General features: G+C 43.9%; 1 protein-coding gene across 11 annotated transcripts in view; it reads left to right on the forward strand.

Annotated features, from left to right (window-relative positions):
• The window catches only part of CAMK1D (calcium/calmodulin dependent protein kinase ID), a 433,891-nt gene that overhangs the window by 160,917 nt on the left and 247,379 nt on the right, over positions 1–25,595 (forward strand). For all 11 annotated transcript variants that reach the window (XM_073229294.1, XM_073229295.1, XM_073229297.1 and 8 more), the window contains one exon: positions 18,685–18,816. In XM_073229294.1, coding sequence (XP_073085395.1) covers positions 18,685–18,816 — 132 coding nt within the window. The remainder of the gene's footprint in view (positions 1–18,684; positions 18,817–25,595) is intronic.

A 25,595-nucleotide genomic window follows, 5' to 3' on the forward strand; every position in this document is an offset into this window, starting at 1 on the left:
TCCCCTTCTCCCTTCCTCCCCACCCGCCCTCCTACACCCCTCCCCTTTGGTAACCACTGTTCCTTCTTGGAGTCTCTGAGTCTGCTGCTATTTTGTTCCTTGAGTTTTGCTTCATTGTTATACTCCACAAATGAGGGAAATCATTTGGCACTTGTCTTTCTCTGCCTGGCTTATTTCACTGAGCATAATATCCTCCAGCTCCATCCATGTTGTTGCAAATGGTAGGATTTGTTTCTTTCTTATGGCTGAATAGTATTCCATTGTTTATATGTACCACATCTTCTTTATCCATTCATCTACTGATGGACACTTAGGTTGCGTCCATATCTTGGCTATTGTAAAAAGTGCTGTGATAATCATAGGGGTGCATATGTCTTTTTGAATCAGAGAAGTTGTATTCTTTGGGTAAATTCCAGTGAGTGGGATTCCCAGGTCAAATGGTATTTCTATTTTTAGTTTTTTAAGGAACCTCCATATTGCTTTCCACAATGGTTGAACTAGCTTATATTTCCACCAGCAGTATAGGAGGGTTCCCCTTTCTCCACATCTTCGCCAGCATTTGTTGTTCTTAGTTTTTTCGATGCTAGCCATCCTTACTGGTGTGAGGTGATATCTCATTGTGGTTTTAATTTGCATTTCCCTGATGATTAGTGATGTGGAGCATCTTTTCATGTGTCTGTTGGCCATCTGAATTTCTTCTTTGGAACACTGTCTCTTCATATCCTAGGCCCATTTGTTAGCCCATTTGTTAATCTGGTTATTTGCCCTTTGGGTGTTGAGGTGTGTAAGTTCTTTTATTTGGATGTTAACCCCTTGTCGAATATATGTCATTTACCAATATATTCTCCCATTGTCTAGGTGGTTGAGAGACAAAGGGCCAGGGATGCACACCTGCTAAGTGATCCCAAAATGTTTATCTTTGAAGAGATATTAAGTTTATTAGTCTTCCTGGTTATATACAAGAAATTTACTGCTCTGATTTCCTTCCAGGATAGCAGCTTCCTGGTCTGGGAGCATATCACTCAAAACTGCCTGCTTTGCTCCCAAGGTGGGCTGTTACTGTCTGTTTGTTAAAGAGTGTGTTAAGAAAGTTACTTTTTAAAAAATTGGGTTTTAAAATGCAATCTTATTTTCAAGATAGAATCCTTCCTGTTTGTTTTGGGCTTGCTTGTTAAATTGCCCAGGTGCAAATCACTTGATTAGGGCTGGAGGAGGAAAAGCAGCACCTGGGTAAAGTCAGAAAAACAAGCTGGGACCCCCAGCAGGCCAGAGCAAATCTTACAGTGAATTGTCTTGCTTTGTTTTTTCTGAGGCCCTCACTCTACTCTGTCTAAGCCCACAGTGCCTGTCTCATTCCCCCCTCTACAGATGGAGACCCTAGCTGCTGCAAGGGGAAAGGGGGCGATGACCACTCTGGCTGCTTCGTGCTGAGAGGGGGCACAGTGAAGGGTGCAGCTAGGTCTCCAACACTGGGAGTATTATGGAATGACATAAATGGAATCAATACTGTAACCTGCTGTTATATGTAGATCTTGTCATTTAACTGCCACAGAGTATTCTACTGTGTGACTATGGCATGGCTGACTTTTCTCATTTGAGATAGTTATATCCCTCTACATAAATTGGGATATTGCATCCCTTTAATACCTACAGCTCTAACTCATTCTTTTCAATGGCTGTATAATATTCCATGGTATGGATGAACCATTCTGCCATTGCTGGAAATTCATCTTTTAATTACAGGCATACCTCAGAGATACTGAAGGTTTGTTCCCAACCACTGCAATAAAGCAAATATCACAACAAAGTGAGTCAAATGAATTTTTTGGTTTCCCAGTTAGGTCTACACTATATAGAAGTTATATTTATAACTATCCTATGGTCCATTAAATGTGCAATAAATAGCATGTCTAAAAAAAAATAATGTACACACCTCAACTAAAAAATACTTTATTGCTAAGAAATTCTAACCATCATCTGAATTTCAGCAAGTTGTAACCACTGATCACAGATGACTGTAATAACAAATATAATAATGAAAAAGTTTGAAGTATTGCAAGAATTACCAAACTGTGATGACACAAAGTGAGCAAATGCTCTTGGAAAAATGGTGATGATAGACTTGTTCTACTTGGAGTTGCCACAAACCTTCAATTTGTAAAAAAAAAAACAATGCCTGCAAAGTTCAGTAAAATAACGTATGCCTGTATTTTCCGTTTCTTATAATGCTGCAGTAGCATCTTTATATATACATCATCATGTAATACTTTTATTTCTATAGGATAAATTTCCCAAAATGAAAGTTAACAAGTATAGCCAGATTAGTTTTCAAAAATGTTGTGGCCATTTATAGGCAGCAACTTTCCCACATACATTGGTGTTTTTCCAACCGGATGAGAAGGAAGCTGTCCTGCTGAGGTGTATTTTAGCATTTTCTGGACTGCCAGAAAGGTTGGGCATCAGTTAATACATCCATTGGCCATTCTGTAAACTGCATACTTATGTTCTTGCCACGTCGATTTGCAGGACAAGAGCATCTCTGCTGGGCACGGTTTTTGTGAGCAGTGCCCCCTGGAGTTGTTCATGTGGCAGCCTTAGAGGGAGGCCCTTGGTGTCGCAGAGACATTAATTCTGTGCTATAGGTAGCAGTCATTCCTCCACCCCTGCCCACCCTGTTATTATTACTATTTTTTTTACTTTGCTTACAGTATCTCTTACCTGTGCCCTGATCTTTTTTTCCGTAACACTTGAATATTTTCTTATTTGGGTTTTCTGTCTTGCTTAAGATGGTTAACTTGTACATACCTTCTAATTTTTCTCTCCTAAAATGTTTCCAACATTTTCATTCTAACTTTTACTTGGAAATTTAAGCCACATCTTTGAAGAACCCAGTTTTTCTTAATATATTATTACATCATCCCTAAGGCATCAGACCTCATTTACTAAATATCATTTGCTTGGATGTTGTATCGAATGCTCTGCTGAAGAACAGTGACGTGACATGCGTTCTCATCTTTTCCTTTTAAAAATCTACACTTTGATGCTTTTTGTTTAAATGCTGTGAAGCTCACAGAGAGAGGCACAGCCAGCTGATGGCTGCACACACTGGGAAGGGAGACCTAGACAAGTATTTTTGTTTAAACTTCAAGTAAAGAAACAAGGCCATTATAATTGTCCCTGATATTTACCACCAGGACACCATGCCAGGACTGAAGCATCCTGGAGACTGACAGCTGATCTCCTTAGTTTTACAGTCCTGCCATTTAAGAGGGTTGAGACATCATGATTTGTTCCTGGAGGAGAAAGGAAGGCAGCAGTGACTCGAGAAAGGAGTTCTTTTGGCTGCTGCTTGTGAGATAGATCTGATTTAACGGTGAAAACAATTTGTGGATCCAGTTTCTATTTTTTAGTATACTTTTCAGAAGCATTAAAGTATGTGGCAAATGAAAAAAAAATGTCGAATCATTTCAGTGTTATGTTACATTGTGTGTGTGGTTCGGTTGAATTTCTATAACCTTCTTTTGTGGATGGATATATAAAATGACTTCCGCCATTATGAGGATGAAGTGCTAGTTCCAGGAAGGGCCGGGGAAGTGCTGCCCAGGTGCTAGGTGTCTGGCAGATCAGAGATTAGATGCAGAGCAGCATTATTGTTCCCCCTGCAGCTAGCACTTGCAGAAGACACCCATGCAGCGTGTGGGAAGCGGAGCTGAGAACAAGGGTTCCCGCCTCTGCTCACGGGGTCTGAGAGTGGGGCCCGAGCCAGTCAGACAAGAACAAAGGTTCTGCTCCACTCCATGAGGGACTTTGGCGGAATGGTATCAGTTCTGCTTTTTAGGGAGCAGGAGCGTGTTATTTAGTTCATTTGGCTGGAATGACAGCATTTGTGTAGCAGCCAGTGCTGGGCTCGATTCTTTGTGCTTTTTTACAGCTGTTACACAGGAGAAAAATGTGTCCTATAACCAGTGGATCTGTGCACGTTCCTCAGAAAAAAATGACCCTGCCCAGAGCCTTGGCCCTGGGGTCCTACTGCTAGGTCTAGATTTTGCAGATCCCTGTCTCCTGCCGCACACAGTGTCAGGCATCCTGGCTGCCTGCTCTTTAACAAGATCCTGCCCTCACGAGCCCAGGGCCTGTCATTGTTGTTTCTCTGGCCTGAACATGTCTTCTAGACATGCCCGTGCTCACCTGGTCCCAGCGAGGTCTCAGACGAAGGGCGTGCCCTGCCTCCTTACCCAAAGGTCTGTGCAATTTTTTTGTTTTTTTGCCCTGCCTTATCTGTGTTCCTAGCTCTTACCTTACCTTACCTGACACTGTGTTTGTTTATAGTCTTCTCCTCTCACCGGCATGGGAGCATCCTGGGGCAGAAAGCTTGCTCATCTCCTCTGTCCTTGGGTCCTGACCTCTGAAAGGGCTCCCCACACATTTGCTGACAAAGTGGCCTGAACTTGTTGCTCCCCACCAGCTGACATGTGACATGTGTGACTTGCTCACCAAGGCAGCAACAGGGCCGTGGGGGCATTTACCACTCTCCTCGTCACCTCCAGAAGTAGTGCAAAGTGAATGTGCCTGTCTAGTGGTGAGCACCAGCTTGTAGTTCAGGTTTCTTTGAAAGTGAAGTTCTTCTCCATACAATCAGAGTTAATTCATGTTTTAATGGTGCATTGTTTCCAGTGTCACTGAGGGACTATTGCCGAGCAGGTGGCATGCTCCCAGGAAACACACTTGGGCTTTAGAGGGGAGGTCTGTAGGTATGTCCCTTAACCCACAGAAGTGGCTCAGGTGCCTTAATGGGCCAATCTGGAGTGAAATTTCTGGGCAAGCAAGCCTTTTAGAACCCCTTATATTCCCCTGCCCTGGCAAATGTCAGTGTGTTGCACTTTGGCCCTGCTTTACCTTTCACAGGTGTGGGAATAACCTGCCCTGGAGCAGTGCAGTGTCAAGGAAAGAGAAGCATGGCTTTTCTGATGGAGGCGTTCAAATGGATGTGCCTCTGGACCACCCTGTGTTTCTCTGCAGAATGAATGGTGCCTGGGGCTGTTGGCCTCTGCAGGAGTCCCAGCTTCAGGGCATGCTCCTGTCATTTGGGCTGGCGGCATTGAGAGAGGCTGTAGACGGGAGGTTCACTTCCCTTGTCTCTGTCATGGGTCATAACTTCTGTAACCAAGTAGCTGAGAAAGCCCAATGAACAATATCCCGTGCTCTGGCCTTGACTTTGCGTGTGAAGGTGTCATGGGGAATGATGGTTTGTTTCTGTGGGTATTGACCAGGCAGACTTACTCTTATTTTCAGCCAGAAATAATGTCATAATCAGCACCTACATCATACTCATCAGTAGTTTGTGGGTATGTGACTGAATGGTGAATAACATTGTATACCAAGGCACTAGTGACTACGGACATAGGAACTTTTCTTTAAGCTGGGCAGTGTTAATGTGCTTATGTGGTAGGAAATGAGAGAGCTTACCAATTGTGCTTGAAAATTAAGTTGGCTCTATTAATCAGGAAATGAATAATGAGATGTGTGGGCAGTTTAGAAAGAGTTAGCAGGTGGGGTAACATAAGGATCAATCTTGCATCTACTGAGCTTTTATACTTTTGAAAACAATGAAAATTATATGGTAGAAATTTGAGATATGAAGACAATAAGGAGGGGGCCTAATCTTAAAACACAGAGGAGTGACTTAGGAACAGGACAAAAAGTCCAAATTAAAAATTCTTCTCCTTCCCTTTAATGGAAGCTGTGGATTCGTAGAAGTAGGAGGCAAAAGAACCTTCTGCTTCCCACCCTTGGGACTGACATGGGCGAACCCCGTCAGGGACTGAAAAGGAAGCCGAAGCTATTGAAGTTCCATTCGAGGGTACTTTGGTTAAGAAAATTTAATTTACACCATCATAGCCCAGATTGCCACTGTCCCAGTGTTGTTGAGAATTGGGGACGGTTTATTGGAAGGGGATGGAATACAGTGAAAAAACCCTCTGTACCACACCCACTCTCTTTACTCTTTCTGAATTGTGAAATTAACTGCACCTGAAGAGGTGGCATGGTTTAAAAATAAAAAATGCACGACGTTGGAATCAAACCAAGGCTAGAATATCAGTTTGTTATTTTATTAGCAAAAATTTTAACCTCTTTGAACTTCAGTTTTCTTAACTGTAAAATGGGCAAGTGTTATGTCAGGTTATTGGTGGAATTGGAAAATGGTTGGCAAATTGTTTTAGGAATAATCTAATGAGACTCTATTGATAAGGATAGTGATGTGGTGGTGATAATGGTGGCGATGATCGTGGTGCTCATGGTGGTGATGACGGCAATACTAGTGGTGGTGGTAGTGATGGTGATCATCTAGGCTAGGAAAACTCAGTGCTTTGCACAGTAGCTTATCTTCCCGGGGGAGGGAATCATTCTCCATGTGGCAACTCTCTACACACGAGGAAGTGCAGAATTATATGCATCTTGACCAAGTTCTGTCTACAACCCTGTGACTAGAACTGTCCAAATGCAGAAAAGATGTGAAGGGCATTTCATCTGGTTACTGTAGGGAGAATCAGCCAGTTATAGCACCACCACTGATTGAAGTAAAATGAAAGAGAAAGGACTTCTCAAGTTGCAAATATAGAAAGTATCTTTTTTGTCACTTAGTAGCAAAATGTCTGCCATAAATGAGTTTCTTGCATGGCAAAGGCATCGTTTTGTCAGGAGGACACTTAACCTGTTTCTGTTCAAAATGATGTAAAAACACACAATTGCTTATGACACATTTGATCGGATTGAGCGTATCACACATTAATTAGCTCTGTTCATCTCCCTCATTTGCTCACAACCTTGTGCTTTGTTGCCCTGTTGCACTGACACTTCCATCTTTTGTTTGCAGCATCCATGGTGTATTTACAAGCTACTTTCCATCTGCCCCTCATACCTGGTTATGAATCCAAATATCTGATGTTATTTATGAATGATCTCTCTGAAGAAAAGTCCTTTTACTCTTTTTTTCTTAAAAAAGCTATTGAATTTCTTCATTGGTGAAGGTGTGTAGGCTAATTGTGAGCCTGCTATAGAGGGCTGAGTCACCAGTTCATACCTGCCCTATCTAGAGGGGATATCCAGACAGCACAAAGGGTGAACTTGGCTATGTAATGGGATTGTTACTGACATTTCATCATAATGCTGGTTCATTAATCCAACTAAAGCACATCTAATAAAAAGCTTTAATTAGCTAGATAGTTATTTTGCATAGACGATTCTTGATTATTCTTTTTCCAAATTTTTCTCCACTTCATTAGTGTTTAATGGAAAAATAGTACATGTACATAGTAAAATGGGCAAAAAGTAAGTCTCCCAACCAGCCTCATTCTTAGTCCTCTTTCTAGAGACAACAGTGTTACTTGCTGCTTCTCTTTCTAGTGACTGTATGTGTGTGTGTGTGTGTGTCAGATGGGAGGGGGAACAGTAGACACTTTGCACCTTTATGTTTTTCACTTAATATTTCTTGGCAATAATTCCATATTAACACACATAAATCTACTTAATTATTTTAAATGGCTTCATAGTCCTTCACTGTATTTGCAGATTATAATTTACTTAACCAGTTACCTATTGATGGTGAGGATATTTCCAGTGTTTTGCTATTTCAAACTTCTATTGATTTTCTTTTTTTTTAACCCAGATCACTGATAGACCTATTTTCTTTATGTACATGCAGCCAAATGTCTCTTTAGTGTAGTAATTATTACACTGATAAAGACTATTTTTTAAAATGAGGCCAGCTTGATTAACTGATTAAAAAGGACATGAATGTGTGTGTTTGGTTGACCTGCAGCTTAAAAGAATTTTCCATTAAGTTAGCTGTTGCTACATCTGTCTGAATAAAAATTTGAATCAGCTTAAAAGGGTGCTTAAAATAAGGACCCTCCAGAGGGTTCTAGCAGGTGGCAACAGCCATAAGAGGGTTGGCCAGCTGGGATTCATTGTAAATATCCACCCAGTTTCGGCGTTGTGCGATTTTTTTGCTGACCATTTGAAGGTGATGTCCACCAGTCCCTACAAAGGCTGTGTATTTGGCATCAGGAGGACACTGAATTTTTGTAGCAGTACGTGGAGAAGGGGGCATAAATGTCTTTTAGGGGATGGGATTGAGAAAGGGGAGGGCCGTTCTGAAGAGCCGCCTCTGTAGGGAGAGAGACTTTGTCAACAGGTAATCTGTGAAGACCACAATAAGAAGTGCCACCTAGGATGCCTGTGCAGTTGACAGAAAGATGAAGAATATGCTGGAAGAAGACTCTGTTTCATCTTAGTCATTCCCCCACCATCCAAGTAAAATATACCCTTGCAACAAATGCATGGATGGCCATATGGACACCTTATGTGACTTTTAGTGTTAGTAGCCTCTTAGCTGTGGCTACAAGGAGACTTTGTAATTCCAGAAGAACTGAGTCTTTTATCCTGCCTCTGCCTCCAAAAACTAGGCTTCCACTAACACTCCCTGTTGGTGAGCTAAGAAAAAAGGACAAACTCACCCAGGCTCCTGACCAGCCTTTCACAAATGACTGGAGGAGTGCAAAGATAAATCATGGGACCCTGTCAGAGAAGTTGTGTTATTAAATGAAGTGTGTTCTTTAAAATATGGCAGTATGCATTCTCTCAGAATTTATTTGTCTTCTGCATTTCGATCAGGGAAGCAATTAACAGTGAAAATTGAGCACCACAGAAAAACGTTAAGAAACCAAAGATGTCACACGTGATGACTGCGCTGGTGTTTTGAGGGCTTCCCCTGTGACAGGGTATTCATAACCTAAACCTGCTCCAGTGGTTTTAGAGGCAGTGATGCACCCAGGCTGAAAATTAGTCTGGGCAAAAATCAGGCTAATCACATGAATATTTAAGGACATTTTGTCATGGTTCTTGAAGCTTTTATGGAAGCTGGCTAGTCATTGTGGAATTCACCATTTGAAGGGGAAGATGGGTTTTTTAGTGAAAAAAGAAGAGCTGTTTTTGGTAGGTGTCTCCCTATTCCTATGCAAACTTACTAAGGTTAAGGGTATGTCTTTAATTTGAACTGGTTGGTAAGGCATGTGTTCAAATTAATAAAGGCCTGAGTTAATAAATTGTTTTAAGAAATGGAACTGTAATGCTTTTAGCTCAAGCATTAATATAAATTAACATATGGCTTACTATGTAATTGCCAAGTGGAGTTTTTAGAAGAACACTTTAATGAATAGATGTTACATCTAAATGGATTATCAGTTTTCGCATGTGCATATTTGTTCTTAAAGTGTGCGAAAGTAAGACTTTTTGCTTTGCTTATCTGACAGAGTTGATTTTTCAGACTGGGCCTGGCCTTCTTTAGGTCACTGGGCTGAATTAGCACTACAAAATGTCATTACTGCCCTGTGAGTTAGTGAAGATTTTAAACTGAAGGTTCTGTGGTAAAGAGTTAACGCCACTTCTAAAACTGCCTGATTTCTGCTTGGAGAGTTGCTTAGGCATTGAGGCTGACTCCACTACTGTTTTTATTTGTTTAGATTCTCTGGGGGTAGTGAGACTATTGTTGGAGTTAGCAAACAGGCTTTCCTATTTTAAGAATTGATTCTGCTCTGGAATAAGGGACTGAAGGGCATCCATCTCTTATATGGTCTAAAGCCAAATATTACCAACTTCATTTTTTGTTGTTTAGTTTTTCCCATTTCTTCCCCTCCAGCCTTTAATATTGTCCTGGCCTGACACTGGGGAAAATAACATGAATAGTGGAAAAGAACATTTTAATTTATGGTCCACAACCTGGGGGTAATGTCTGTGGGCCCAGTTGCATGACATAGTCATGGTAATAGGCTAGAGGTGATGGTGTTAATAAAGTTAATGATGCAGTCAATCTGATTGGGGTATAGAAAGACTAAAAAGCAGGAAAAGGCGATGATCCAGTAGTAGCTGCCTCTGCGTAATAAGGCAGGCCATTTCAGCACCATCTGATTATTTCTTGGTCTAATTTGGGATGGATATAATTTTACTAAGTGATTGGTTTAGAATACTGTGAATCATAATGACGGGAATTCCTGATTCTAGTTGAAAACTGGAGGCATCTTTTTGAGGTGGTGCCAGTTCAATTGGATGGACATTTGTGGAACACCTAAAATGTGCAAGTCACAGTAGGTTGTCAGAGGCTAAATATTTGTCCATTTTGTGATTAAATGGCTCTTGTATGAGAAAAGAATTCATTTTAAAATTATGTGCTCTTAGACCAGCCAACACATGCACTACTCTGCTTAGTTACTACCTGATATTTCTCAACAGTTTCAGGTTTAAAGATAATTAGAAATTGGGGAAGCAGCATCCATAGATTCTTGGTTTAGCTTTTTATGGTAATAATTGGTAGTGAGTAGGGGGTTAGCCAGCATATCTCCTCTGGATGTGCCTTACATCTGAGTTGGTCCCAAAATACAGCAGCAGATCAGAGTGGCTCTGGATGGCTCTGAATGGCCCTAGGAAGTCTAACAACTGGAAGGTAAATGTCTGCCTGTAGTTCACAAAACCTTTGAATGTCTGTTTTTAGCCAAGGCATCCTCAGGGCCCATGGATTTTGTGCTGTTTCTTCATGGAACTTGGGAATATAAGGAATTCCTAGAGCCCAGACATACTTTTCTCCTTTGTCCTTCCATTGCTCAACTGGAGCTGGAGTCCTTTCACTCAGATGACTGGGTACATTCTCTCAGGGTGGGCTTCATGCCTGGGTCATCTATGGCTTGAGTAGTCTACCATTACTGCACCAGGATTCTGTTTAATCATCAGGGAAATGCAAATTAAAACCACAATGAGATATCACCTCACACCAGTAAGGATGGCCAGCATCGAAAAGACTAAGAACAACAAATGCTGGTGAGGATGTGGAGAAAGGGGAAACCCTCCTATACTGCTGGTGGGAATGTAAGCTAGTTCAACCATTGTGGAAAGCAATATGGAGGTTCCTCAAAAAACTAAAAATAGAAATACCATTTGACCTAGGAATCCCACTCCTTGGAATTTACCCAAAGAATACAACTTCTCAGATTCAAAAAGACATATGCACCCCTGTGTTTATCGCAGCACTTTTTACAATAGCCAAGATATGGAAGCAACCTAAGTGTCCATCAGTAGATGAATGGATAAAGAAGATGTGGTACATATACACAATGGAATACTATTCAGCCATAAGAAAGAAACAAATCCTACCATTTGCAACAACATGGATGGAGCTGGAGGATATTATGCTCAGTGAAATAAGCCAGACAGAGAAAGACAAGTACCAAATGATTTCCCTCATTTGTGGAGTATAACAATGAAGCAAAACTCAAGGAACAAAATAGCAGCAGACTCAGAGACTCCAAGAAGGAACTAGTGGTTACCAAAGGGGAGGGGTGTAGGAGGGCAGGTGGTGAGGGAAGGAGAAGGGAATTGAGGGGTATTATGTTTAGTACACATGGTGTGGGGGATCACAGGGAAAACAGTGTAGCACAGAGAAGGCAAATACTGAATCTGTGGCATCTTACTACACTGATGGACAGTGACTGCATTGGGGTATGGGTGGGGACTCGATAATATGAGTGAATGTAGTAACCATATTGTTTTTTCATGTGAAACCTTCATAAGAGTATATATCAATAATACCTTATTAAAAAAGTAAAATGTAAATCTTTACAAATAAATAAATAAAAATGAAAAAAATTAAAGATAGTGGGGATACAATTTCTTGGTAGAACCTTGTCAGGATTGCTCGCCTCATACCAACTGGCAGCCACCTCCTTGCTCACTCTACCAACTCGCATACCACCATGGGGCTGTTGGTGCACAATTCTTTATCCAACTGCAGGGACAGAAGATAGATTAGTGCCCACTGTAAACAAAGCTTTCTGAAATCTCCCAAGGAATTAACAGAGTAGAAATGCAACTCAGCATTCCCTTCCAGAAGATATCTCTCTCTCTCTTTCTCTCTCTGTCTCTTTCTCATATACACACACAGACTTTATGATAGAGTAATGGGAATAGAGAATACTGGTATATAAAGGCAGAAAATGTGCATCTTTATTTGTTCAGAAACATCCTAGCCTCTTACTTTATTATGAAAAACAGTGCCTAAAGAACTGGATAAAGCAAAATGCAACAGCCTTTTTCAGAACCATTGTTTATGAAGTTAAAAACAAAACTAGTCCTTTCAAATGTTTTAGTCAACATAGAAAATGTGACATTTCCCTTGAGTCTTGGAAATTCAGCTTTCAAAAGATGATTTCTTCTGGGTGCCTGGTTTTCAATCAGATTAAGTTGCCTCCAGGTGATCAGATTTGATTTTCTTTGAAATGTGGAAGAAAAAGGAGAAGGATTAAACTTTTGTAATTTGTACAGTTTATCTTAAGGAGCTGAAAATATTTAACATTTCATAATAACTTTTGTTTGACCTTTTCAGTAATTTGTCACAGAGATTTAATTTAGATGAAAACTTGGTGTTTTTAAAAGTAGAATAATAGTTTTCTTTAAAAGTCAAATAAATACCTTGTCACAACTTCAAAAAAAATGCAATTTTCAAAACACTGGAATTCCTTGTTTTTCTTATGATCATGCATTTTCTAAAGTTCTTTTATTTATCTAAAAATCTGCCCTTTTCTCTTTATTATCAAATTTATTTACCAGAATGAAGGTGTATGGGGAGAAATTCATATCATAAATTCAAAAATTTAATGTGTTTTTACTGGTCAAGATGAACAGCGATCTCAGGATTATTCAGCTGTAGAATATTCTTAAGCATTCTGGTATAAAAGATCACAATTTAAAATATATCCTGAAAGTCTTGAAGAATTTTTATGCTTCAAGAGAAACCTTTGAGGTTCTTTCTCCATAGGCTTACAGAGAAATTTAGAGGACTGACTTACAAAGGAAGAAAGGGACAGTATTATTTTGCTCAATACGGAGCAAAAGGTCATTAGAGTGTGTCATTTATTTTGTGGACCTGCTGCCCAGGGGGAATGTGGAAAGCTAGACAGAGAATGAGAGGAGAGCCCCAGATAATGGTGGTCATCAGAACCTCCTTGGGCACCACTTGGTGCCAAGCATTGTTGGCGTGGAGACAGAAAAGCATGACTTGACGCTGCTGCTCTCATCAGGCCAGCATGTAAAGGACAGCCGAGCACCGTGTAGGCATGGTAATGTAGGTCATAGCGGGCACCTCATTCTTAATGGGTGGGAGGCAGTTGAGAAAAGCCTTCCAAGAGAGGGAAATATACCAACTGTGCCCTTTAAAATATATATGGAATTGTTCCAAACAAAAAGAGAAAGGAGTGGTCAAGGAAGGGGGCAGGTAGATCAGACCTGAACTAAGACCAGTGGTGTGAAAGGGTGTGAGCATGCCCCAGAAACTGCCAGCGGGCTGCTGTGGTTGGGTGGAGGTGATGTGTGTGTGCAGGGGATGGCTTTAGTGTGGATCAGCCTGTAGAGCTGATCAGGTTGGGAAGAGCTCAGAGCTGAAACTATCCTACAGACATGAAACCTCAAAGTTTTAGGTAGGGTAGCAACATAATCAGATCTTTGCTTTATAAAGGCAATTCCACTAGCAGGTAGGAGATAGCAGGTGGGATGTAGGCTTGCTGGGGTCAGAGGGGCCAGGAGAGAGTCCTGGAAGTAGTCCAGAGTGAAATACCAGGAACTTGAACAGAGCAGTGCATGGGGATGGCGGCACACACAGGCCTCTGAGAGTCTTTAGCAGAAGAACCGCATACACTCCTGTTCTGTCTTTTGGTGAGCTGCCCTCCCCGAGGTGTGCAAACCCACCTTGCTTCCCCAGTTAGCCAAACTGTTTGCATTTACTGTCTTCGAGCTTTCCAAAGGCAAATGCTCTGTGGTCTTCTTAGGGGATATAATATTAGCATAAATTGTTATTGTTCCTGCAATAAATAGCAATCACTTAAGGACACATCCCCGGTTCCAGGAAAGCTAATTAAAAACATCAGAAGCAGAAACCCATGAATGAAGCTTGGGTACTTTCCATGTGATGGTGGATATGGAATGAGACGGGGGAATCAACAGGTTTCCAGGCTGGGTCACTGGATCTGTAGGAATGAGAGAGAGAATAGAGGAAAGAGAGGTTTTGGGATGAAGATACTATTTTTTACTTTGGTTAAGGTGCTCTTGAGGTTGGTCAGGAGATGCAGCTGGGAAGCCCTCAGAGGCAGCAAGAAAGATGATGTTTACACGAGGGAGATTAAACTTTATATGTAGGTGGTGGAGCAAAGGTGGTGGAGACTGGATGCAACACATGTTCCTTGGGAGGGCTAGGATGAAGACTAGGATGAAGGGAGAGCTGAGGATGCAATCTAGGGGATCACTGATGTCTGCAGGGTTGGAGAGGAGCAGGTGGAGATGGAGAGAAAATGGGCATTCAGGTGGAAGGAGAGAACTATATCAAAGAATGAAGAAGAGGAGAGCCGAGCCCATCAGACGCTTGACAAAAGACCAGTAGGATGAGCAGCAAGAAGAAACCATTGGATCGAGCAGCTGGGAGGCTCCAGCCCCCGGGGTCTCAGACCACCTGGTTCCGGTCACGTGGTGGTGCAGAGAAGCCAGAAAGCAGGCCTGGGTGCCAGGCAGGAGCAGGCTGCTCACAGATAGTCATTTCAAGATAACAGGTGCCATCCAGGCTGGCTGGAAGGCTCTACCCTTCCCTTCCATTTCAAAGCACAATGCTGTATTTCATATCTGGGAGAACACAACCTGCTTTAACCTCTTTGTATTTTTAAAACTTTGTTAACTCCGCCCCTGCTTGTGTTCCTAGGAATGTATTTCCTTGGTTGTTGGAAGGTCTTAAGTGCTCTCAGGTAATTTTTCTTGCTGCCTTCCTTCCTGCCACTAGCCGTGTCCTAGCCTGATTTCCCTCCCCGCCTGCTTCTGTCACACACACACACCCCACTTTGTAATCACACGGAAAGTGCTCAAGCCTCATTCATGTGTTTCTGCTTCTGATATTTCCTGGAACAGAGGATGTGTCTTATTAAAGTGACTGCTATTTATTGCAAGAACAGTAACAAATTATGCTAATCTTATATCCCCTAAGAAGACCAGAGAGCTTTGTCTTTGGAGAGTTTGAAGAAGGTAAATGCTCATTGTTTGACTAACTGAGGAAGTGAGGTGGGTTTGCACACCAGAGGGCAGCTCACCGGAAGGCAGGGCCTGACCCTCCAATACTGCCCCTTGCATGCTTGCAAGCCGGGCTCACTCCCTGCCAGCTGCACGTAGGGTGTTGACAAGGACCTTGGAGGGGCCTAAGCTTTCTTTTCTGACCCCTACTACCTATATGACTGGACCTGATCATCTTCATCTGTGACATGGAGGTGATGGTAACTTCCAGCTAACTCTTGGGCTGCTATAAGAGTTGGGTTAGTTGGTATATGCTGGAGCACTTTGTAAATGTCAGGTGGCACACAACCTCTGGTTCCCTACAATTAGTCACAAAGTTTCTTTCTCTTTTAGGGAGGTAATGACTGAAAAGATCTCTCAGACTTTTCCAGTGTGTCCATCTCCAGGTGATGCCATTGAGTGAAAACCAGGCAGACTTTTGATTTTTAAATTACTTTTATTTTTTATGGTAGTACAATATGTGATACACAGTTTTAGCCATTTTTAGGTACACAGTTCAGTGGCATTCACTACATTCGCATTGTTGTGCAACCATCACCACCATCCATCTCTAGATCTCTGCCTCTTGCAAAACTGAAGCCCTGTACACACTGCACACTCACTCCCCCTTCCCTGGCACCCAATGTTCTGCTTTCTGCCTGTGACTTTGCCTGCTCCGAGACCCTCATATGAGTGGAATCATACGGTATTTGTCCTTTTGGTTCTGGCCTGTTGCATTTAGTGTACTGTTGTCAGGGTTCATCTGTGTTATAACATATCAGAATTCCTTTTTATGTCTGAATAATACTCCATTGTATGTCTGCACTACATTTTCTTTATCTTCTCATCCATCGATGCATGTTTTGGTTGTTTTCGCCACCTTTTGGCTATTGTAAATCATGTTGCTGTGAACATGGATGGTCAAACCCCTGAGTCCCTGTCATAGATTCTTCTGGGGGTTTACCTGGAAGTGGAATTGGAGGCTGATCCCCAGTCTGAGACAGCGGGGCTATGACCTGACATAGTGATTCTGCTCAGTAACTGCTGATGGAGAGCCCTGAAATCAGGAGAGGGCACCCTTGGCCATCTGGGGCCTGCCCTGCCCCCTTCACAGGGGCTGCATTGTCAAGCCCCCAACTGCTTAGGTCATAGAACCCTTTACATATCTGTGTCTCATTGTCCTGCCCCCCTCACGGGGTCACAGATTCTCATCCCTCCCCAAGTCAGGGACAAGGCAGAGAAGCCCTTGATCGAGGACACCACTGCCTCCCCTTTACCTCAGCTTCCTGCAGCAGCCCACCAGCTCCAGCTCCCAGGAGATCTCCAGGGCCCTCCCCATTCTCTCATGGGTCACAGGGTGGATCCCCCAGAAACCTCAGCTGCCACTCTGTTCTCCAGGGAGGGCGTGATCCACAGGACAGAGAAGCACATTTCTCGTATGGGCTCCCGGTCACTGAGGCTGGGCCAGGTACCCACTGTGTGGGCCATTGTCTTTTATTATCCATGCAGGTTCTGAAGAGGAAGGAGATTGGGTGGATGTAAGGGGGACAGCTTAGGAGTCTGCTGGCAGCTCCCAGCTCCAGCCTGGCAGCCTAGTCGCTATGGCTAACATGCTTCTCTACCTTCTGGAAAATCCAACAGAATCAGGAGAGAAACTTCAAAATCAGGGACCCGAATGGGAAAAAGGGAGACAGAAAGTGAGTGCATGGGATCCCTGGCATCATCACCGTGATGCTAGTATCCTCGTCTTTCCTCCCTGGTTTTTCTTATCTGTAGCAGTTCTTGCTCTGCCTCCTAGAGGACAGCAAAAGAGACCATGCACACAGACGTCCACAGTTTCTTCTCCTATGACCCGCCCTGTGAGGTGAATCTGCCCGTCTGTCCCTGAGATGGGAGAGGGATTCCCTGACGTTGTTAGAAATTGGTTTTCTTGGGCACAACTCATTGCAGTCAGCAAATGTCATCAGGAATGTCTAATTCCATATATCACTCTGTGGTAGTCTGTGGTAGGTTTTTACATGCTTACATTTCATAGCTGCTGTTCTGGCTGGTTCTAGAAGATTTGTGTATATGGGAAGCATGTGTTGCCATGAGGGGGAAATCCTACTTGGCCAATAATTTTTGGATTTGGCTGGAAGATCTCTGACATTTTCCATGTGGTTCTTTTGTGAATGCCCATCTTCTGCCCCTCAGGCTTATGTGATTAGGTACAGAGCTTGAAGGTAGACAGACTTCCCTCACAAGACTTCATGTTCCAGTAGGAACATGAACCTGAAGACTCATAGTTAATTGCACTAAGGGAAATGAATTTCTCTCACCAGAAAGGATTTAAAACATATATATTTGTCTTCCTTGGGCCAGTGACAAATACCTCTCCTTGTCAGATGGGCAGGCAGAGGAAGAGAAGAGTGGGTCCTCCTTGCTGAGGCCTCTCTTTGATGCCACTGAGGAACCAGTGTTGGGATGACATTGGCCTTTCTAGTGGCTTCTCTTGAGGCAGGAGGGTGTGTCTCTAATCATAACTGTGTGGAGGCCATGCTTAGTGTTTCTCTGAGGAAATAAGAGTTGCTCCTGGAAGTCTGGGGACAGAGAATGACTCGGTGGGTCTTGGCTTTCCGTGGCCCGTGTGCACAGAGCCATAGTTGATGAGATAGGAGTGGACAGTGGAGGAGGAGCCTATTTTTGTTTCTGAGTCATCAGGCAAGTTTTGTCCCTAGCCTAAACTGGTACCTGGATACTACCTGCTGGCCAATAGAGGAGGGGGCAGGATGGAGGGACAAGGAGGCCACTGAGGTGCTGGCTCCAGGGCTCACCGACCACAAGACTCTCTGGAGAAACAGGCTCTCTGGCTCTGAATGTCCTGGTTACATACATTATTGCTCTGCCCTCAAAGAGTTAAATTTATATTTCTAGGCAACAGAGTTCCCCACTTAGGACGTCATATATATTCTGTTTGTTTATTTGGTTTCAAAAAACAGCAAGCAGCGTTTTGAAGACAAGCATGCCCCTACCAATTAATTAACCCCATGTCAGTACCATATGTTGCACCAACTCACATTTAAATTATATTCTTACCTATCTGTGAGAATTAATTAAATGTTTGTGAAGTGCTCTGAAGTTTTCAAGGATAAAAGGGTCTGTGTGGAACCTAGACGTGTTAGTTTTACTCTCTCATCTGCTTTGGGGTGGGGGAACTGACAATCTCAGATGGACACCACCTTTCTCTGTGGGAACCCTTCTGGGAGCTCCCAGTTGGCTCCAGTGTGACTTCTACAGTGGTGTTCTGCAGGGTGGCAGGTGGCACTGGGAGTTGGCCAGACCCATGTGGACACCAACATGGCCCTTTGCATGAGGGCACATTTGCGTGTGTGCACTTCTTTGCATAAATAAGTATGGCAGGGAGAGATGCTGGATAAAAAAAACAACTGTCATACTGGTGTTTGTTCATGTGATTATTGCTCAAACTGTGGTAGTGGAATAGGAGGAGCCATTATGGACTCCTGAATGTAAATTGCTGAATATAAGCCACTTCTTTTTCTCTCTCTTTGTCCACAGTGGAGCATTTTCTGAAGTGGTCTTAGCCGAAGAGAAGGCAACTGGAAAACTCTTTGCAGTGAAGTGCATTCCTAAGAAGGCGCTGAAGGGCAAAGAAAGCAGCATAGAGAATGAGATAGCGGTTCTGAGAAGGTAAGTACCAGTGGGATGGACCTCCTTCCCTGGCTGACTTTGGATAATCAGGGCCCTGATCCAAGGGAAGCAGAAGTCTAGAGGAGCCACCCAAAAAATGATCGCTCACTAGTGTGGTGTCCAGCTTGCTGCTCACATCATCACGATCGAGCTGTTCCACCACTCCTCAAAGTGTTTAGGGGAGCAGACACTTATATGGCCCCTGCTTTTGTGTGTTCAGAGCATATCTGAGCACTGTGTTGTGAAAAAAATTAAAAGCTTCTATTAATAAAGAATATTAGAAATAGCCTTGAAATTTTGGGGATTTGGGGTCAGTCCATAGCAAGACTTGTACGGGTAAGCAAAGCAGAATGGCAACAAGCCTTGTAGGGCCACAAAACAAAATGTCACAGCCCCACATTCTTCCTGAGTAACCTTCCTCTCCCCCTCGTCCCTGCCTGGGACCACCAGAGCCTGTCAGTGAGGCCTCACTGCCATCAGGACAGACCCAGGGTCGCCAAGGGGGTCAGGGGGGCCTGTCCTGTCGGGCAGCATGTGTGATACGTGTCCCAGAGCAAATGGGTCTTGATAGCTTTTCAGTGTAAGGGTTTCCGCTTATTTGTTTCATTGTTTGGCTGGTTTCTAGGTTCCCTGGGTTGTCTATTAGGGACCAAAAGAGTTTCAGATGGATCTGTGGTGGATTGCATGAAATAATTCTGTGGAAGAGAATTTGGGAAAACAAATTACCAAAAGTACATTAGCATCAAGCATAAAAACACCATGTTAATGAAATACTTATTTAAATTGCTCATTTTCCAAGATGAAATCACTTGGAAAAGAGAGTATTTGCTTGGTGTTAAGTTGCAGCCACTTTGCAGGTATTTGACATTTCAGATGGGGTCCTGGGTGGGCCCAGAGCCTTCCAGAGGCTCCACCTGGGCACAGGGGTGGTGATGTGAGAACAGTGCCTTGGGTTCCATGTGACTCCCTCATAGGCCTAGAGGCCACAAAGCTGGGGATGTCCGTGTTTGCACTGTGTTATTTTCCGTCTATCTACACGGGCGGGGGACATGGATGTAGACTTCATAAGCGAGTCTTGGTTTATGCCATGGTCATTTTGATTTAATTCGTTTCTTCACCCTGTGCTCAACTCAGTAACCACTTCCGGGGAAGAGGCATTTAAAAGCAGGGAGGGCCAGGAATCTGGAATAATTCATTTTGATAGTTTCTCACTATGAGCTGCTGGAGTGCCTCAAACCGTGACCCTTTTTCTGAGAAAAAAAGAACAAAGAAACAATTTCTCATGGGATGAGAAGGTGACATATCTCCTGGGCTGATTTATTTTTTGGGCCTCTGCAAATGATTTACAAGTAGAGTAAGAGGCGGTTCCATATCATAAGCTGTTGAAAGCAAAGTATATGAGTTGCAAAGAAAATAGTTTTGGAACCACAGTTAAAATGCTGTCACTGAAACATTCATTCATGTACCCAATATTTATTAAATTCCTCTGCATCAGGCAGCACTGGTAGGCATTGAGGTTGAAAAGATACGGTAGAATTCTCACCCTCCAGGCGCTCCCAGCCATGTTAGTAAGCAAGTGCAGTAACATGGTAGATGCTTTGAGAGACGTCTGACCGGGGGTTCAGGGTAGGGCGGCCCCTTCTTCTTTTGGGGTGGGGAGTGAGGAAAGGTTTCCTGGAGGAGGTAGGGCCAGACAATGAGTATGTTTTGCTGAGGGCAGAAAGGTGGAGGGACAGTCCAGCTAGAAGGAGCAGCCCGAACAGGCATAAGGAGATAGGAGGCAGGCTGGGGTGCTGGGACCTCCACCTGGCTCATCTGACTGGGACAGAGGGTTCAGGGTAGGGCGTGGGAGACATGAGATTGGAGAGGTCGGGTTGTGGGGGGTTGTACACCCCACTTCATCCTGCAGACAGTGGGGAGCCATTGAAGGGTTTTAATGGAAGGAGCAATGTGATCAGGATTGTCTCATAAAGGTGGCAGAATTTAGGAGAATAGTTTAGAGGGGGCAAGACTCAATGCAGGGGAGCAGTTAAGAGGTCACTGGAGGGGTCTGGGAAGCAGAGCATTAAAACGGGCTGTGGGTTGAGATGGAAGAGACCAATAGCGTGTTCGCAACATGGAATCTCTAGCACTTTGGGATTTTTAAGGAGTGCGGAGAGGTTTGAGGGGAGATAGATAACTACTAGGCTTCCGATTGGATAAGTAAGTGGGTGACAACCTCATTCCCTGAGATAAAAATACAAGAACAGGAGGGCAGGTGATGAGTTCTGAAGCAGGCTTGCTGTGTTTGGGGTCTTGGGAACGGCTTGATGGAGATGGCCTGCTGACTCCATCTGAGTCTGAAGCACAGCTGTGATCTGGGCTTGCTGGATGTCAGAGTTTTCTGAAACAACATATTCAAACAAAACTCTTGGTACTTTCCATCCTTAAATCATTGTAGACAGGGTCTCACAGAGACCAGCTTTATTCCAAATTCTTGCATGTGCCCTGCTCATGTAGGTGTTTGCACTCTCTCCTCCATCCCAGCAGGCCCATCTGAGAGACTGCATGCCCTCGCATGTGCTGGGCTTAGTGCAGGGTGAGAGATTTATGTATTTCATTGGACTGAAGTAATGTAGATAGTATATCCTTAAAGAGTCTTTATACTTGCTCTGAAAATAGTTCTGAAATGAATTTTCTACTTGATAAGTAGATATTAAACGTAGCTCAGAGGGAATAAAAAGTGGCAAGCGTCACGGTGGGTGGTTGCTAGGCAGCAGAGAGCTGCTGGTCTGACTCTGGCTTTCAGGGGACAGATCTGTGAGATTCAGCGCGAGCCTTACCCCACCTGGTCCTACGGATGGAGTCTTTTGTTATTACAGAATATCCCATCATCAGTGTTATAGACCCCAGGTGGATTATAGAGCTTATAGTTTTTGTGATGTTATTTACTTACAGGGCAGACACTTCCCAAATCTAATTTCAAGGCAACACATAAAATATTTTTGGAGAAGTAGAAAAGCAGATATAGAAACAGTCTGCATTGATGTAAGAGAGGAAGAGAGAAGGAGACATGTAAAGATGGAAAATGGGAGAAGCAAAACCACCGTATCTAAAGTAGCCTTTTCCTAATAGTTGGATAAACTGAGGCTCAGCCTGGTTAGAGGCACTGTCTGCATGAACTGCAGCACCACAATTCAGCATGCTTTTCTCCTGGTTACATTGTGGAGTCCAAGCTTGGGGAAGGGGCCTGGGTAGGAGCTTCTGTTAAATTGTGTGTTCTTTATCTGAGGACACTGGGGAGTTTCAGCTGATGGCTTCTGCTTTTTTCCCTCTAAATCAGTGGTTCTCAGCCCTGGTTGCACATTAAAATCACCTGGAATGCTTTCTGGACCATCCTGATGCCAGATGAATTAGATCCTAGACCAACTGAGGGAGAATTGCAGGTTATGATGGGCACTGGAAGGTTTTATGCACCCACCCCGAGATTGTACTGCGCGGCCAACTCAGTGTTGAGAATAACTGTTCCAGGGCCCTTGCCTCCTGTCCCACGTTGGGGCTGAAGATGCGCTTTCTGCGTCAGGAGTATGGAGAGATGTGGACACACAGAAACACACCAGACAGTGCCTCCTTTGGGACAGGTTGCATTGGGATGAGCAAACTTGAATGTGGTCCATTTTGAAGAGCTGGGCTTCATCATGAGAGAGGGGAATGGACTTGAGCCCATCGTCCTGTCAGTGGGGAGCAGGCACCAGCTTCTGGCCAGGTTCAAGAGCGAGAACCTGGCTCTTTGGGGTGGCAGGTGTGGCAGAAATGGCCATTCTTGGCCCAGACAGGCTGGTATAGGGATTGGTCAGCTCAGCTCAACTCCGTGACGAGCGCACAGTCAGAAAAGGGCAGGGCTTCTAAAGGCAGTGGACGCCAAGCCCCAGCCCTCCCTGAGGCCAAGGACAGGGTGGATCGTGGGGAGCACGTGGGGCTGGGCCTTTTGGAGGGATGGTGTGTCAGCACCTTAACCAGGCCACAGCGGGATTCCACAGGCCCCAGGTCCTCCTTGCAGTAGCTTGACTCTCTGGTTCTTAGACCAGTTGTGTCTCTCTCCATGCAGACTAACTGGAGGAGCAGCTTTAGTGCCCCAAAGGAGAGGACAGCTGGTTTTGTATTAATAGTCTGCAGAGAGTGGCTTCTCTGCAGATTAACTCATTTAGATCTGGCTTGCTTCTGCTTCTGTGGCTTTGTTCTGACGGCAGGCTGGCTCTGTTCGCTTGTTTAAATTACTGCCAAGTGCCAGTTTATTGTGTGTGTTAGAGAAACATACGCCTCAATAGAAATTCATCAATTCAGGGTGAAGTAAACCACTTTTCCAATGACTGAAAATGGCCAAGCTGGTAAGGCTGATACTTCAGTTTCTCAGACACCAATGCAGCTATTTAAGGCTGTATCTCATCTGTGTAGAACACGGTGTTCTAATACAGAGAGACCTTTTCTCTGGAAAGGTAGTTTTGGAATTAAGGACCCAGGCAGCAAGTGTGAAAAGTCATGGTTTATGGCCACATGGTAAAAAATAAAGAGTCAAGTATATCTCTTTCGATCCTAGAAAGCCCTTGGCTGTCCTGGAAAATCCTTACTGAAAGTTACTTGAGTTTGAAACAAAACAAAACAAAAACGAAAATGTACAGCACAAGTAAAACAGAGGCTGAGGAATATGATGAGTTATTTGGTGGAGGTTATTGTTGTATTGTGTGTTTTTGTGCTTGAAGTAACACTGTTGCCAAACCTGGAGCATGCATGTATGGGTGTGTCTGCTGACTGCCACAGGCCTGCCGGAATGTTCACCAGCCCACCCTGAACCGGTTCAAAGCAGGCTCAGCGACAGCATTGAGTCTCAGAGAGCTGACACTCCCCGATGGCCCTGGCAGAGACCTGACCTGGAGATTTTGCCTTGTAGGGGTGCTTCCTGCTTTTGCTCTGTACCTAAGGCCCCTATTTCTGGGAGCAAGCCCTTGCAGATCTGACGCCTGAGTGAGGCATCTCTCCCTGCCAGGCAGACAGTAGACTCAGCTTTGTTCACACCACCATTTGGTGGTCATTGTTTATTTCATCTTAACAGTGTATATGTATCTAAGGAGTAAAACTGGTCTGATGCCAGTGCAACTTTACAGCCAGGGAGGATTCATTGGGTGCTTACAAGTGGCCTCATGCAGTGCTTTGTCCATAGCAGATAATCAAAACCATTTTTTATTTGATTTGAAATCCAGTACCAGTGCATGCGATCAATTTCTCAGGCATTACTTACAGAACTCTAGGAGAGGCCAGCAAATAGAATTGGGGCTATCCCTAACTATGAGCGGGAGCGCTCAGAGCAGCTTGAGGTGGTGTGTTGGTTTATCATCTGTCCGGTGACCACAAGCCTTTGGGGCCTCCCCTGCCCATGGTTTCTGCCTCCCCAACATTGCATGACATGTGACTCCCATGGAACAGGCCGCCTCAGTTCCTCAGCCCTTGCTCCTGCAACACCAGACAGATGAGCACTTAGGTGCCTGTCTGATGTTGACCCTCCCCACCTTCCACAGTCACCTGTTGGGGAGAATCCAAACTCCTTTGTGACCTTCCTGACTGACATGCACCTCCCTGTAGTTTATACCCCAAATGGAACAGATGGTTTCCTGCCCAAATGACTTGGTCCCTGCCTCTCTCCCTCCCCTGCCTGAGATGCCCCTGCTTTAGGAGCCCCACTTGGTAGTACTTGCTGGGGGGCCATTCCTTGCGATCCCTCTAGACATGACACCATGGCACCAAGCTTATCTCTGTCCCTCTGGACTCTGTCTGTGAGGCCTGCTTCCTGAGACTGGATTTCCTGGCTCCAGCCTAGAACTAAAAGCATGACAGTGGTGGTGAGAGCCGGTGGGAGCAGTGATGGTAAGGAGGTCAGAAACACTGGGCTCGGCACTGACTGAGTGAAGACGGATTAGGGTACAGAGGAAATCTGTGCTGACCCTGTCTCTGGCTTTGGTGACCCCAGGGATGGCAGGTGCATCAGCCAGTATGGGGCGCTCTAGAAGAGGAGGTGTGCTTTTGGGGAAGGCAATTCTCCTATGGCAACAGAGTGGGCTTAAATCTAGTCTGGCTGTTCCTACCACCTACTGTACTATATATATTACCCTGCAGATATTTAGCATAGTTGAAGAAACAATGTATTTTATCGCACTTTTAGAAACAGCGTCAGTTATTAGCGTGCTTATTTCCCTGGGCTGTCTCCGTCATCTAATCTGGGTGTGTGCTGGGGGGTTCAGGCAGCCCATGGTAAATTAGCTGGTAGTTTAAATTCCTCTAACAGTGTTTCTTGACAAATGTTTCCCCCGCCTCAGTAAATTTACTTAGCTAATGATTTATGCAAATTTCACTAAGTGATTTTAATAGAAGTGTATATTGATCTTGCAGCAGAATATTCCTAAAAAGTCAGAATTGTTTATATTGCAGGATTGTACAGCATGAAAGATTAGGTACAAGGGGTCCTGCTGAGATGGAGCAGGATGGCAATAATAGAAAAAAAATACACCAAAGATCTGTTAAATTTTAGGTTGTGTCCATCCTGTTTTGTTTTTTTTTTACATGGTTTTGGCCTCATTTTTATGGGTAGATAAATAACCTTAATGAAGTTTTACTTGCGACTCATCTAGATTAAACTATATATAATTTGGTGAATACATTTTATGTTATATACTTGAAATACGGGTCACCATTTGTGTGGTTTAAACATTTTAAAGCTGTGTAACTGACTTTTTTTTTCTCAGAATCAG

This window comes from Manis javanica, chromosome 2 (genome assembly GCF_040802235.1).
Source record: "Manis javanica isolate MJ-LG chromosome 2, MJ_LKY, whole genome shotgun sequence".
NCBI classification, from domain to species: domain Eukaryota; kingdom Metazoa; phylum Chordata; class Mammalia; order Pholidota; family Manidae; genus Manis; species Manis javanica.